Source organism: Astyanax mexicanus, chromosome 14, assembly GCF_023375975.1.
Source record: "Astyanax mexicanus isolate ESR-SI-001 chromosome 14, AstMex3_surface, whole genome shotgun sequence".
NCBI lineage: Eukaryota > Metazoa > Chordata > Actinopteri > Characiformes > Acestrorhamphidae > Astyanax > Astyanax mexicanus.
Window position 1 is genome coordinate 9,132,036 of NC_064421.1, and position 15,874 is coordinate 9,147,909.

At 35.5% G+C, this 15,874-nt stretch overlaps 1 protein-coding gene across 2 annotated transcripts in view; it reads left to right on the forward strand.

The window, feature by feature from the left end:
• Positions 1-2,541: 2,541 nt before the first annotated feature.
• Positions 2,542-15,874, forward strand: part of LOC103028758 (zinc finger DHHC-type palmitoyltransferase 14) — a 67,923-nt gene continuing 54,590 nt past the window's right edge. Inside the window, exons 1-2 of one of the 2 annotated variants that reach the window (XM_007248453.4) lie at positions 2,542-3,022; positions 6,460-6,726. In XM_007248453.4, coding sequence (XP_007248515.3) covers positions 6,488-6,726 — 239 coding nt within the window. In that variant the 5' untranslated portion in view covers positions 2,542-3,022; positions 6,460-6,487. The remainder of the gene's footprint in view (positions 3,023-6,459; positions 6,727-15,874) is intronic. The other variant, XM_007248454.4, reaches the window with a different exon arrangement.

A 15,874-nucleotide genomic window follows, 5' to 3' on the forward strand; every position in this document is an offset into this window, starting at 1 on the left:
AATTATTCACAGAAGTGAATTATGTTGGCACAACAATCTCCTTTTTTCAAGATCCATTCTTAAAAAAAAATGAATATCTCCTGCTCATCCTGCTCATGTCCTCCATATGAACCACTTTGACAGGAACCAAATGGTGAAAGTCATCCAAAACAAGAGCACACACGTGCACAAGTGTTTGCAGACCTTCCAAACCTTTGGCATTCTGTCTAGAGCCAAACTGTCACCCTCAGCTGTAGAAGAAACTTGTTTGGATGGTCAGGAAGAACCATCACAAGAAACACTGACACAGGCCTTGCCATAAAAGCTGCTAGAACACCAGTATCACTGTGTACAGTCAAGCGAGTTGAGTTTTACATTACAGCAGAGAGCTGACCACATGGATGAAGAAAATGCATCCTGGAGGAAAGTTTAATAGTTAGATGAGACAAAAGTTGAATTGTTTGGCCAAAATGGCTAGATGTACTGCCTGTCAGGTGGAGTAATGGTATGAAATTCAACCTCAAGAACACTGTACCATCTATTAAGCATGGTGGTGGTGGGATTATGCTCTGGTGTTGTTTCGCTGCCAGTGGAACCAGTACAATACACAAAGTGGTTGGAATAATTGTTCAGTGTTTCTGAACTCTGGTCCTGGAGGCATTCTGACCTGTCCTACACATGTATTGATTTCATTGACAGGAAAAACAATGGATGGCTGAAACCATTGATCCCAATAGTTGTGCAATTGACTGGGTCTCTTAAAAGGCAGGTATTGTGGTTTTGTGGTGTTGCCAGAGTGCAGTGGTCAGTACTTATGAAAAGTGGTCCAAGAAAGCATGACAGACGGTTGACAGGTTTATGGATGGATGCTCAGGACTGCATTACTAGGTCACGCACAGTTTTTATGGTGTAACAGGGATCGAAACATAATTTAATTATGTATTTTTTATTATTATGGTTGTATAAGTAAGTAGTGCTGGCTTTCAGAACTTGTTAACAACATTTTTGTGCCTAAAACAAAGGCAGTTTTGTTCTCTTCATGTTAGAACTGGTGAGCACCGTGAAAGTGTGAATTCGTGTCTGGTGCTGAAGCACAAGAACAAGTGACTCATGCTGCTGCCAAACTGAGGAAACAGGACAGGCTCATTCAGAGGAGGAGGAGGAGGGGGTGTGGGCTGATATACAGCAAATATAGATGGACGATGAAGAACAGAATAGTCTCACACCTCAGATTTTAGTTACTATAGTAGGTGGATGATGTTTGAAAAAGCATGCGCGCAAAAAAATAAAAATAAAACAGCTCAGCCATCAGGTTCTCTCACCTGTAGGAGAACCCTGTACAGCACAGCATACTGTCCCTCTTTACTCTACTGGAAAGGGCACAGTTTGTGACACAGACCAGTAGAGGTGACATATAAGGAATTTGATAACAGCCCCCTTTTCTACTACAGGAAGTGCAGAATGGCACCCTCTGATGGGCAAGTATTAAGACTAATTATCAAATTTTCTTGATCTAGAGGGCACATCATCATAATTTATTGCAGAAAGGGGAACTGTTCATATCAATATCGGATGAACAGTACCAGTCAAAAGTTTGGACACATTTTTTTGTTCTACATTGTAAATTAATATTGAAGTCATCCAGACTATAAAGGAACACATAAGGAATGATGTAGTAACTTAAAAACAAACTAAAATACTCTGTGCAGCATTTAGGAAGATCTAAGCTGGGATGCTGTCAACCTGTTGTTTCTGAGCCTGGTAACTCCGATGAGAGCCAGTTTCCTCAAAACATTTAATGGCCTTTTCCACTGCAACTAAGGATACTTTTTTAAGGTCTTAAAATTTTAGACTTAAACTATTTTTTAAGGTGTGTCCAAACTTCTGACTGGTACGGTATATCATATCGACTGAATGTATAAATACAGCTCTGGAAAAAAATAAAAGACCAACTAAAAATTATAAGTTTCTTTGATTTTACCTAATTGAAAATTTCTGCAATATAATATAAGAGGAAGATGGATAATCACAAACCATCACACCAAGCTGAATTTCTTAAATGTTTGCACCAGTAGTGGCATAAAAATTATCTAAAAGCAGTGTGAAAGACTGGTGGAGGAGAGCATGCCAAGTTGATAAAAACTGTGATTAAAAACCAGGGTTATTCCACCACATATTGATTTCTAACTTAATAAATATGTACTTATTTTCTTTGCATTATTCGAGGTCTGAAAGCTCTTCATCGTTTTTGTTAATTCAGCTATTTGTCATTTTCTGCAAATAAACGCTGTAAATGACAATATTTTTATTTGGAATTTGGGAGAAATGTTGTGCTTAGTTTACAGAATAAAACAACAATGTTTATTTTAACCAAACATAAACCTATAAATAGCAAAAGAGAGAAACTGATTCAGAAACTAAAGTGGTCTCTTAATTTTTGTTCAGAGCTGTATATTGTGATAAACTGATAAACTAATAACACACTGACCCCTATTGGACTACATTTCCCATGATCCTCCCCGCGCAAAGCACACAGGGTAAGTAATACTCAGTCCCGGAACATCTAGCTAACTCGTTTCAGGCTGTGTATGTGTGTGTGTGTGTGTGTGTTAGTTGGTGTGTGAAGAAGGTGCGGGGGAGAAACACACACCACACACACCCCTACACACACTTACACACACTCACACACACTCACAGCACCGGCGGGGTGAAACTGCGTCCAGTCTACTGAAAATCTCCGGGCTGGTGTTTTTATTTCAGCTAAATCTCCCACATTTCAGCAGCAGCGGATCTCCTGTCTGTCTGAGAGCGCTGGTTTAGAGCAGGACGGGCTCTGAAACATCACTGATTTAGCTTAGAAACGAGAGAGCGCCTTCAGAACATTTACAAAATCATTAAAAAGAAGAAAAACAAACCAAAAGGAACAACATGTTTCGTTTAGTTTTGGCAGCTGTTTGCAACAAACCCGGATAACAACCAACCAAAGGCTGCGTATTAACCTAACTACAGAGAGAGAGGACTGGGAGGCTGCTGCTGTTTTTTGGTAAGTTAAATAACTAACTAATATTATTACAAACATTTAATATAGAGGGATAACTATTAAATATGGCTATAAGAGTGGAGATTGACTTCATTTAGTTATGCCTATTAGTCAGTTAGCTTACGTTTAGATAACTAACAGTTAACCTAACCAGCTAACGTTGGCTATGTTAACTATCTGTATTATTAACGTTAAGTTATTAGCTTAGATATGGCACTTTCTTACTGCAGTCTAGGGCGTTAGTTTAGTTTCATCAGTGTTTTCCCAATCCTTCTCCTTCTTCCTGCACAGTTTTATACACTTTTCCTGATGTTTATCATCTCTACAAACTACTAAGTTACTAAATGACGATTCTCCTCATTCATAAACTAAATTTATGTGACCAGAATCACCAGAAGACAAGTTGGTTTCTAATTCGACAGCGTCCTAGTCAAATTTTCCGTTCCACCTTAAACAACACCGCTGTTCCTGTCTGGTGCTTGAGAGGGTACACCTACAAACTAGTGTTAAGTAATGCAGCTTTTTAAGGTGGAACGGGAACTTTCAATACCAAGCCAAGTTTACCCATAGAAAACGAATACAGATAAATATTGATTCAAACAGTTTTATACATTAAGATAAAATTTATTGAAATGGGTAAAATGATAAAAAAAACGTTATTAGCTACCTTGGCTAACTAAATAATTAACCTGTAGCAAACACTGGTACAACTTTAAGAAAGAGACCGTTAGGCAACCATCAAACTGTAACGTCAACTAGCTAACTTTACTAACTAGTTAACCAAGCTAGTTTAGCTTAGCTCGTTAATGCTAAAGCTATTGATTTTGTGATTTAGCTACCTAATTAGTTAATACTGTAAACCTACTTAAGTAACTAGCTAGCTAGTTAGCTAGCTCAACCTAGGTTAATTAGCTTACATTTAAGGCAGTGTCCATTAGGCAACCATCAAACTGTTTGCTTAGCGTTAGCTAACCGAGCTACTTATCTCATTAACACTTTAGCTAAGCTATCTAGCTAGCTTTTAGTTAACATGGCCAGCGTTAGCTTTCTATCATATGTGGTTGTTTGTTTAATTGTTTTTAATAAATTGTACTAGCTGTAATAAACTGTATTAAACTGTAATAGCAACTAGCTAGTTAGCTTAGCTATAGGTTTGCGTCAGCTAACCTAGCTAGCTGCTTAGCTCGTTAACGCTTTAGCTTGGTTAGCTAGCTTTTTGCTAAATAATTAAGTTGACATAGGTAGCGCTAGTATTTTGTACTACCCATTTAATGTATGTAATAGTTTAATTTTAGCCATTTAAAGAAACTTTTGAAACTACTTTTAAATATTTAACCTCAAGAAGTTTGTCTCTGCCTAATGGCTAGCACTGCTTGCCAAGTACCGCTAGCTAACTACTAACATTATTAGCTAGTTTGCTAACTAGCTAATTTAGCTAACTAATGAAATGAATCTGTTATTTGAGCTTAGGTAGCATAGCTAACTATCTTAACTATCAAACTGTAGAATTAGCTAAATAGCTAACTAGCTAGTTTAGCTAGCGTTAGCTCGTTAATGTTACTGTTTTTTGTTATTTAGGTTAGCTAAAATAGCTTTTTGCTAGCTGATAAAGTTGACCTAGTTGACTAACTAGCTCGCTCATACATAATCATATCCATCCAACATTTGTGATAGTTTACTTTTTACAAATTCAAGGGCATTTTCGAGATCTTTAAGCTCAATATTTTTTGTATATTGCTGGTTAAATTAGTTTTAGCTGCCTAGCTAATTTAGGTTAGCTTCTTTATTGAACATTTTTTTTAACATATTGAACATAACTTATGAGATAAATGCTTTTAAAATTATATTAATCCAAGTAATCTTGCATGATTTATCTATTTGAACCTAGATATTTGACAGCAGCTTTTTAGAATGGACGAACAAGCAATGTGAACCAATGAGGTAAAAATAAAAAAATTGTAATGAAATAAAAAAAAATATATATATATATATATATATTTAGATAGATAGATTTCACTAGCTAGCAATATGTTTAAAAGCACAAACACAATTCTTTTGCACATTTCAAAGCTTAAACAGTACCTAAAATTCTAGGGATGCATTCATATATCTGATATTGTACATGTACATATATACATCTTCCCATGTTGATACCTTTTATACATTTTTTTTTACTAGCAGAGAGACTAGAACCCCCATGCCTTGTTTGTTGGGGACTTTCTGGCTTCAGTTTGGATCAAACCAAATTAGCAGGTGTGAAAGGGGCCTTGAGCCACAGTCTGGATTAAAGGATCATAGAGTTTGTTCTGACCAAAAGAGGTGGTCTGGGTCTGGGTCTACCGAACCATGGTCCAGTTAGTTTGCAGTGTGAAAACACTTTTCTAGATGGTTTGGGCAGTCTAGGACGTTTTGGCAGTCTGAAATCCGACTCCCCTTGGTGTACAGGTGCGTCTCGCAGCAGTATGAACACCAACGCTTACACAGGCAATTAATTTATTTACTGTAACAGTAGATTAGCCCTTATTTATAAACAGAAATAAAAGCAATATTAGGATAATCTTTTACACTCAATCTGCCTACATTTGATGTATATGGTGCTTTTTACAACAAATGTCACAAAGCAGCTTTACAATGATATTAATATTAATATAGATATAGCTAATGAAGGATGTAGTGAAGTTCTTTAAGTCCGCTGACAAAACCACAGTGTGAAACCACTATATATAGTGTAACAAAGAAATTAACCTTGTGGGTGTAAACTCTTCTCTGGACTGTCAGGTGTGAAAAGGCCCTAGGAAACAAACGAAATATTTTGTATACTTTGCATTAGTTTTTACTGTTTAATTTTGCATTTATTTTTGCTAATTGGTTCTAACATAGACATACAACTTTAAACTTCTTTTTAAATTAACATGTTGAATAAATCAATAGATATATTGTAAATAATAAAAAAATAATAAAAAATCTGCTCACATTCATGAAATTTATAGTAGCACAGCCAGGGTGGGCCCATTGTAGTAGCTCAGCCAGTGTTACTTGGTACTTTTCCAGCATGCAATAAATGTGTCAGCATCCCTATGTAATACTATTACTAATATAAAAAGTTTGGTTTGCTTCAAGGATAAATTTTTTCAATGGTGAATCTACACTGGAAATGGTTTAATGTGTTGCATTTGTCTTAAGATATTATAGAAAAGTGTTCTGATGGAAATATATTTGTGTTCAATACAGTGAAATATTTAAACACTTGTTTTGAGTTATTTTAGTTCATTTAAATGAGTAATAAATATAAAGTTTTTAATTGTTCTCTAAATTTGTAATGTAATAATGACTTTTCTCTCTCAAATTGCATGCATTTAGGTAAGTGAATTTACCAATACAGTATATATGAGTCAGTTAATTCTTGCATATTATAACTGTCTTTACACTCCGATCTCCAGATCTGCTGTTTGGAATTTCACTCAACGGATGCATTTCGGGATAGCTGAGCATATGCGAGAGTGTGAATACAGTCAGATCAGCACTCGCAGCTCCACACCAATGGAGTCTCCGCATAAGAGGAGGACTATGAAGAAGAAGTGGCAGGTTTTCCCTGGAAGGAATAAATTCTATTGCGATGGCAGGATTATGATGGCAAGGCAGACTGGAGTCTTCTACCTAACACTCGTTCTCATCGTCGTCACCAGTGGACTCTTCTTCACATTCGAGTGAGTTATTGTTTCACTTATTCTGGCACTCTGTCTTTACTAGAACTATGTGGAAATATATTATATTGTGATTTTTGTCCTCCGTAGAGATGCAATAAGGACAAAAGTTTTGGGAAACCTAATAATTTTTTGTTCTTTCCAATATAAAATGCATTCACTGTCCAGAAAAGGCTTTTTTATTCGAATTTGGAGCATTGCTGTGAGCATTTGACTGCATTTAGCGACAAGAGCATTAGTAAGGTCAGCGTGTTGGATGATCACCACACCACCCCAAGTCAGAAATCCCAGAAGTACAGTTTTGGGTGGAGCACCATCATTCCAGAGAACACTGCACTACAGGCTTTTCTCTTCTCATCCCACTCTTTGCATTAGGAGTAGTATCAATAGGTTAATGTTATTTATTGTTATATATTAAATATTATATTATAATAAAGAAACAAGTTTCTAGTCTGCCAGGCATAACACACTACCACCTAATTATGATATTGTTGTGATTTTAATACAGTTAATTTTTAAGTGATTGACACCACTAATGTAAATATAATTTAAATTTGGCTTTTTAATGCTACATTTAAATACCCGTTAATTAAAAGCTTAGTCTTAAGATGAAGAAAATGTGCAATTTATCACAGAATTATGTTGGTAATGTTATTCAGATTTTTTTAATTTATCGATTGACGCCACTGATTTTTATATTTCAGTCTCAGTGACTAAATATTATTAATTAAATGTCCTTTGAGGTTTAAAGTTAATGTGTATATTCAGTATCATGCGACTGTATATTATCAATATATCCGTAGCACAGAGTGTTCTTAAAATAACAAATATAATTTATAGTTATTTCAAGTACGATAAATCCCAAAAAATTAGTTATTGCTACAAGCCGACATCTAGTGCATTTTAATCATGCTAGACCATTTTATATGAGTGAAGTCTGGAGGGTCTCTTGTTAGAGATGGGATGCTCAAAAGTGAATTCTTTATATGTATTTTGTTAAAAAAAAAAAAAAAAAAAACTATTAAGCTTTAAAATGAGCTCTTTTTAACTAAAGAGCTTCACTCAAGATGAGTATCTATAAAAGTAGCTATAGTGCTTAAACCACTCAAACACTTCACCTCCTCCACAGGAAGAAACACAGCTAGCATCGTTGTGAGTGTGTGCTATATTGGGATGGATTTGTTACAGCGATCCTGTAATTGAACCTGCCTGAAGTTGCCTGAATCAGTGTAAGACAACTGGTGGCCAATCAATGAGCAGTTGAGGGTCAGTTCCACTGTTATACAGAGCAATTTTCCCTGGCAGGATAAAAGGATGGATATCTGATTTTTCTTCATATAGTGGAAGATTTAAAAAATACACTATATATACAAAAGTATTGGGACACATGCATATTCACATTTTACATTCACACACTTTTCTCTTCTGAAATCAAGGGCATGACTCAGACACGCTGCTTTTTAATTTTCTCATCATAGCAATGACTTTATTACTGCACTTCACCTGTCAGATAAATTGTTCTTTTCGTAGTTGGAACTGAGAATTAGTGCAATGTTGAGCTGAGCTACAGGCTGGAGTTGCCATGTGGGTCAGCAAGGCGTCTTCCTGTACCAGTTTTCTCCAGTACTTACTGCGCTCTGGGTTCATCTGTAATTTCTCTAGTGAAGAGATTTCTACTTTTAATACTTAATAATGTTTTTTATGATGAAGTGGAAATATGTGGGGTAAATGCTGCATTAGAAAGTGCAGTAACATGATCCGCACTACTTTACTACGGACAGGCTTTATAAATTGTCTTTTTTTTTTTTTGGTCATTTACACTGCTACAGACTAGCTAAAAGTGTGTAACCAACCCCTTTTTACAGTATACACACACACATGCACACATTTTTGTTTTAACAATATACAATTCTTTCCGTTTGTAATTCATTTTTACCTTTTAAAAGCCCTATCAGTTTTGTACAATTTTAAGTTTACTGGATTTTGTAGCATTTAGGTAATTCAGTGGACCAGAAGAGCCTAAATGGAACACAATTATAGAACAACTGGGGGTGTTCTAAAACTTTTGAGTGGTAGTGTATATTCTGCTTTTGTTGGAGGCACTGTCGCTACTGTTAGGGTTTAATTGCATTTAGCAGCAAAGCATTGTTGCGGTCAGGATGTGGGATGATCACTTTGTTCCAGGTCTTCCAAGGTCTTCAACTCTCCAGCTTATTCCAAAAGAACTGGGTGGAGCATGGTGCAGTGATTTGCTTATTTTATACTGCTTATTTCTGTACTATAGGAACTAGACAAGCTGTGTGTGTGCATTTGCACATCAGTGTCGACAAAAGATTTGTTGCTGCCCATAAATATTTGGACGTATAGTGTGTCTGGTCTGATCTGGTCAGGTCAGGGGTAGAGGGGTATTTTCTGTTCAGAGCTCTAAAGAGTTCCTATACCATCACACACTAGAGCAGGGCTGTCTATTATAATATCCATTTCTGCAGAATTAGATCCGGCTGTCCTTAAAATTTTCTACCTTTGATTGTTGAATAATCGTTCATTCTAATGGTACCGCATTACACAAAGTGCTGGGGACAAAAATGCAATGAGAGATGGGTAATGGGCTTTTTCACACAGTTTACACTCAACATGGTTTGTGTCTCCAAAAGTGCCCAAACGCAACAGATTACATATTTTACTCAGTAAATGTCAGTACTGTTCACTTTTAAGCATCTGGATATTTAAGAAGATGTTAAATATTATGTTCAGCTGGTTCTATAGTTTTTAGAGATGGAGGGCTTGGCAGAAATAATAATTGATTAATCCACTAATTGAAAAAATAATCGTCACATTAGTCAACTGCTAAAATATTTTAGTTGCAGCTCTAGTGCACTAGGGCTCCAGTGATTTAGTCAATATATTTGACAATGTCGATTAACTTAATTTGTTGACTACAAATTTCATTGTCGACTATTTGTTCATTTGTAACAGTACCTCATTACACAAAGTGATGGGGACAGAAGCGCAATGGATGATGGGTAAATGGATCACTCGCACAGTTTACGCTTAACATGGTCTGTGTCTCCAAAAGTGCCCAAAAACAACAGATTACATAGTTACTCACTAAATATCAAAACTTTTTACATTTAAACAACATCTAAACATTTTTAATCATCATGATTAATGATCAGCTGTTTCTAGTGTTTTTGGAGGTGGAGGATATAAGGCAGAAATAATCGTTGACTAATCAAAAAAATTATCGCCAGATTAGTTAACTACCAAAATCATTAGTTGCGGCCTTATATTGCACATTTTGCACCAGGTAAAATTCACCAGCTGTACATTCATGGGTAGTAGTTTAATAAAAAAAAAAGGAGATTAAGTGATTTAAACTGCAAGATAATGGTATGCGAGTAGTACCACATATTCTCTAAAGCTTTTTACTGTGAATAAATGCAAACCTTTTTTGTCATCTACTGCTGAATCTTTAATCAGTAGTGTAAATATCTCTCTTTCACACAAATGATGATTTGTGAGTTGATCTAAAAAATCTTATTGTTAATTTGTAACATCATCGCACTACACAAAGTACAGATAATGGGCTCGCAGTTTACACTCAACACAAACACAAAATATTACACATTTATTCACCAAATACTGTACTTTCCAAATTTAAACAACTTTTTGTCAATTTAAAGGGCGTTTAAATCCCATGTTCAACTGTATCCATCATTTTAATTCAGTGGAGGTGATTGCAGAACTAAGTGCTGATTAATCAGCTAATCATAATAAACAATAACCATTAGATTACTTGACTACCAAAATAATCCGTTTTTATTCTTCTTGGTAGAATTGTGTTTCTGTATTTTTTTTTAATCCATAAAAAAAAAAAAAAAAAAAAGTTTTAACTGAACTGCTTCACTGGCCATATGAACCATCTCTGACGTCGCCTTCTGTTCTTCGTGTGTCAAAACGTTTTTAGTAAAAGTAGCTGATGTTTAGCAGCTGTTGGCTCCAACTCCAACATATTCTGTTCAGTTTGTGCTGCCATCATTTATAGTATAGGTAGTTCAGCAACATAGAGACCCAGTCGGCAACTAATGTTAATTGTGAGTTCCCCCCCTTCAGTTTAGTAAAATCCAAAAGTTGATTGGATCACTGAAAATGCATGTTGATGCAAGGCACTTACTTCCTCACTGTGTCTTCTTTACCTTTTTAGGCTTCACTGGGACAGGTTTAACATGTTATAGCATTGCTCTGGACTGAAGCCCTTTGTGTGGGAATAAAGGAGAGACTGATCTCTGTTTGCTCTACAGATGACTCGAAAATGCTAACATTGAAATGCCTGCACCTTTGCCTGCAAACTTTAGATTTGTTTAACATTGCTGACTTTTCACTCTCATGGACGTTCTGCATTCGGTACTAAAACATTTTTAAACACACCTTTTAAATTCAGTGTTCTTTCATTATTTTAAAATGTTTTGCATTGTAGAATAAAACTAAAGTCATCCAAACTATGAAGAAAAACATGGAATTATTTAGTAAACTATACTGGCAAAATAAGTACATTCTAATAAATATTGCAGAAGAACTACATCTCTATCATTGTACGTTTATAAAAGGTTTCTAAAATAATGTAAAAAATAATTAACAATTTGCTGTTTTCTCCAAGACATGCACTGGATTTATGAGGCTGTATTAATGCTGTAGATCTTTATGCTGTTTACTATAGAAGAAAAGTAGCATTTTTGAGTTGACAGACTTCTGTTGCTTAAAATATTCAATTTATTTGATGTTTAAAAAGTTGTCTGATGTTAAAATGGTCACTGTGGTTGGCATATATAAAAATGTCAATCTTATGTTTACCTACAGCATTAGGAAAGTCATAAATTTTTTGTTGTAAAGGCACTCTTTTTATCTCTTTTCATTTTATATTTATTTGTTTATTTTATATATTACCTCTGCCAACACTAGTCTAACTAGTCTCTAGTCACTAGTGACTGGTCACTAGTCTCTTCTTTCAGCACCACTTTTGATGTCCCTTTTATTGATCGCCATCACCATCATGCGAAAGTGTGGTCACAAGACTTTTTTCACATGCATATTTCTGGTATCTAGAGAAGTGTAATATGCTAAAATTATTTTGTTGCACACCCTTAAAAGTAATTGGCTAAGAATCTGAAATTCAAAAAAGCAAATGTTGGGATTGGCCTGTATTTCAGCCTACTTTCCCTTGTCATTGCTGACACTAGGCCCATCATGATATTTATATTTACATTACATTATAGTACAGTATATGATTTTCACCTCACCTCATAATTTTTGCTGGCAAGGAGACAATTAGGGAAGAGCCCATTGATGTGATCTGGTATATTGACTTTATTTAAAAACAGCAGTTGTTCTCACAGGCCTAGCTGGCACACACAAAACTTAATTTAATATAAAAGACAGGAAAACAATTAAAGTACACACATGGAATTAAGTAGTAAAGAAAAAGTGTTTGTCCTCCACAAGGCCCTGACCTAAACCTGATCAACTGAGATGGTGATTTGGGATGAGCTGGAGCTTCATAGCATTAAGGAAAAGCAGCAACTATTGTTCACCACCTTTAGGAACTCCTTTAAGATGCATTTCCACATGTGTTCCTGTATCGCTTAAATGTCTTGAATATTACACATTAAATAAGAAGAGGTGTGCAGACTCTTCTGACTGTTAGTCTCTTCCTAGATTTTTTTGTATCTGTCTAATGGTATAAAGCTCATCTTACAGTGATTAACTCACATCTGTTTAATAATTAATAGCGTATCTTGTTGTGGATGTAGGAGAACCAGCCTCTTCCAAGGTCCTTCCTCTCTGCTGTAGTTCAGTCGTAATGAAAAAATAGATCATATTACAGCAGCCTGGAGCGCTGCTTTATTTGAAACATACAGAGCTCAACATCCTTCAGTGGAAGCAGAGGAACAGACAGCAATTTTTCTGCATTCTTTTTTTATTTATTTATTCATTTATAGCAGGAAAACGGCTGATTTTTGTTGCACGCTTTAACCAAGACTGTTTATTGAATTTTAATGCATTTGTTTTTGCTTTATTCAGTTTCTGTGGGTTGCATTGATTTCGCCTCATGCTTATGTTGTGGGTGTTGCTCTGTTGCATCAGACAAGCTGCCATCAAACTAAATGGTTTATTAGTGGTTAAACATCATTGTCAGATAAGTGGGAGGATAGCATGGAAATCGGCCAAATCTCATTATTTTCACTGTCTCCACTTTCGACTGCCTATTAATGAGTAATTTACTGACTACGCATTCTTCTGAAATGATGAATATCAAACACCAGTAGCCGCATGCCACAGTCCATGCAGGGCATTCATCTTCTGAATGAAGACAAGACGAAAAAAATAGATTAGAATTGCTGCCGGTTTCATCAAAAGCATTATTTGCATGTTCTTCATGTTGGTTATGGTGCATTACAATGCATTGTAGAGGAGAACTGATTTGGAAAGATAATTTAGACTTAATAAATCAGGGTTATCCCAGACCAGAGTAAGGATTCACAATATATTGTTTTATTGTCATTAATGCAATGTGCTTATGCACAATAGTCACATCACCGGATATGCAGTATCGCATAAGGCAAGCTTAATAGGAATGGAGGTTTAATAGAAAGAGAAATACCCACTTTTTTCAATTTCCATGACACACCTACCTAAAGCCTGATTATATATACTTGGTATTATTTAGTACAGTCTTGGATATCCTATGTCTAGTCACAGCATTAGCATAGTTATAACTTTTTAGCATTGTAAAAGCACTGCTTTTTTGTTAATTTTATTTTCATCTATTTTATTTATTTGTTTATCTAGAGAAGTATGATTGTGATATGCTGCTGCTCACTTATGTTTCTGATACACGCCTGTGTTGAATGGAACTTTTAATAGAAAAGGGAAACAAATCACACTTTTTTCAATTTCATTTGCACAGCTACCTAATGGCAGATTATATCTTCTTGGTATTATTTACTATAGTCTAGGATAGGGATGAATCGACTTGAACAGTTATGGTAGAACTGAAACTGAACAAAATGAAACGTTTGGCATTCCAGATACAGATAAACATACCAACAGGCGTAACAACAAAACACAATTTTTTACATGGTCTTATATGAAAATTGCATGGTCTTATAATAGCCAAAAGCTTACTAAAATGCTTTTAGGAATATTTCTAGCCCAATGATTTATGTTGCTTTACATTCAGTTCATTCCTATTCTTGGACATAGATGTATTATTGATGTCGTTTAGAGCTAGGCAATATGACAAATCATATCAATCTCAAAGTTGAAAAATAAGAAGATCCTTCACCCAACATCTACGTTTCTCTGGCTGTTTATGACCCGATCAGCAACATTTAACCCAAATATATAGACCCCTAAAAACCCACACAACAGTTTGGTATAAGGCCACTGCATTATAGCTGTCTGTAGATTCAGACAATCACTGAGGAAATGTTGTTGACTGTTCTATTCCGGTAGCTATTTGCCTCTCTTTCTGCTGTTCCTCCTACAATTCCTGTTCTCTGCTGTTTTTAGCAAGTGGTCGCTTACACAATCTATTGCTCCTTCCTAGAAGCTCCACCAAACCAAAGCTAAAACAAATGCTTGGTATTGCTTGCTAAGGAATTGAATCAATGTCTTTTTGCTAGCTCTCTTACTACTAATGGTAAAACAGAGATAAATTAAACAGTTTTAGTGGGAACTGACAATGTTTTCAAAGACTAGATTCTTTAGGGTAGACACATGCTTGTTGGTAACTATGCAATCGCTTAAGCTTAATGGCTGTCTGCTTTCACTGGTTGTATGTGGCTGCAAGAATTAACGCAGCATGCTGTCAAGTATAACACACACAGTAGATCAGCTAGGGTCAGTGCAAGCACTTCAGCGTTTCACCTTATTGATGCTACTGTGATCAAGTATTAGTTGTCACAATAAGGAGGTCAAAAAGCTGCAATAACACAAAACTTAAATTGCTTTACCTGCATGGAGCGATAGAGGGACCTCCTATAGACTGCAGAATGTGCTCATGTGACCTAATGAAGCTGGAGGTAGAGTGAGGCAGGGGTCATAACAAAGGAGCTTCATCATAAAGTTTCCCTCCGCAGAATAATAAAATACAGAATTTTGATTTTTTTAAATTCAATACTTTCAACCACAGACGCAGCTCCTCTTCTTTGAAAGGTGGTGGATATGTAAGCTAACTATTTAACCTATATGAGGTGTCCTCACCTATGCTCCCAAATGGCTGTAAACAATTTTAAATAGCCTGCTGAACTGTTGGGTTTCAATATCTAGCTATTTTTATGATCAGTGTTGAGAGTAGTAGGTACTTCAGACTGCGTTTACTTTAAGTACGATGCAACCATAAACCATCCAATATGAGCTGAACGAATTTTCTAACACAAATGTGTAAGAAGCAAACTCCTAAAAGTGCGCTTTAACCCTCCTGTTATGTTTATATGTTAGGAACCGCAATGGTGTTCGGGGGTTAATTTGACCCAGTGCATGTTTAATTATCTAAAAGATGTCTGAAAAAAATCCTAATTATTCCATCTATTTAGTGCAATGGTGTTTCTTACCTCTAAAAAAATACATGTTCAAACTTTTTTTAATGTTTCACTACTTTATTACTTTTAAAAGACCAACATATAAAACAGTAGTTTTATATAACATTAAAACATATCATTGCAATTGTGTTTTTAGTTTTAGCTTTTGCAGTGGGGTGGTTGCAAACATGTGAGATGAACCATTTTTATATTATATGTTGATTACAGTAATTAAGGCAAGCAGAAGAAGTTTCATATTTAAAAAATCCTTTTAACTAATTTTCTGAGACCCTCAAACTTTAAAATGGGTCAATTGACCCGGAACATAACAGGAGGGTTAATAATGCAATATAAATAACCATAACTTTTGTATCATGATGCAAGTAGAATAGTAAGATTCTTGCAAATACACATCCTTATGAAACATATGGTTATGGGTTGAGCTACACATTCTGTAACGAGTCAACAAAGATGCTAGACCTGTGGTCCATGCTTTGTTCAGTCATCAGTTTAGACAAACTGGCAACCAACCACTTTACATCTGTTTAAGTCAACATCTTCCTCTTCCTTTA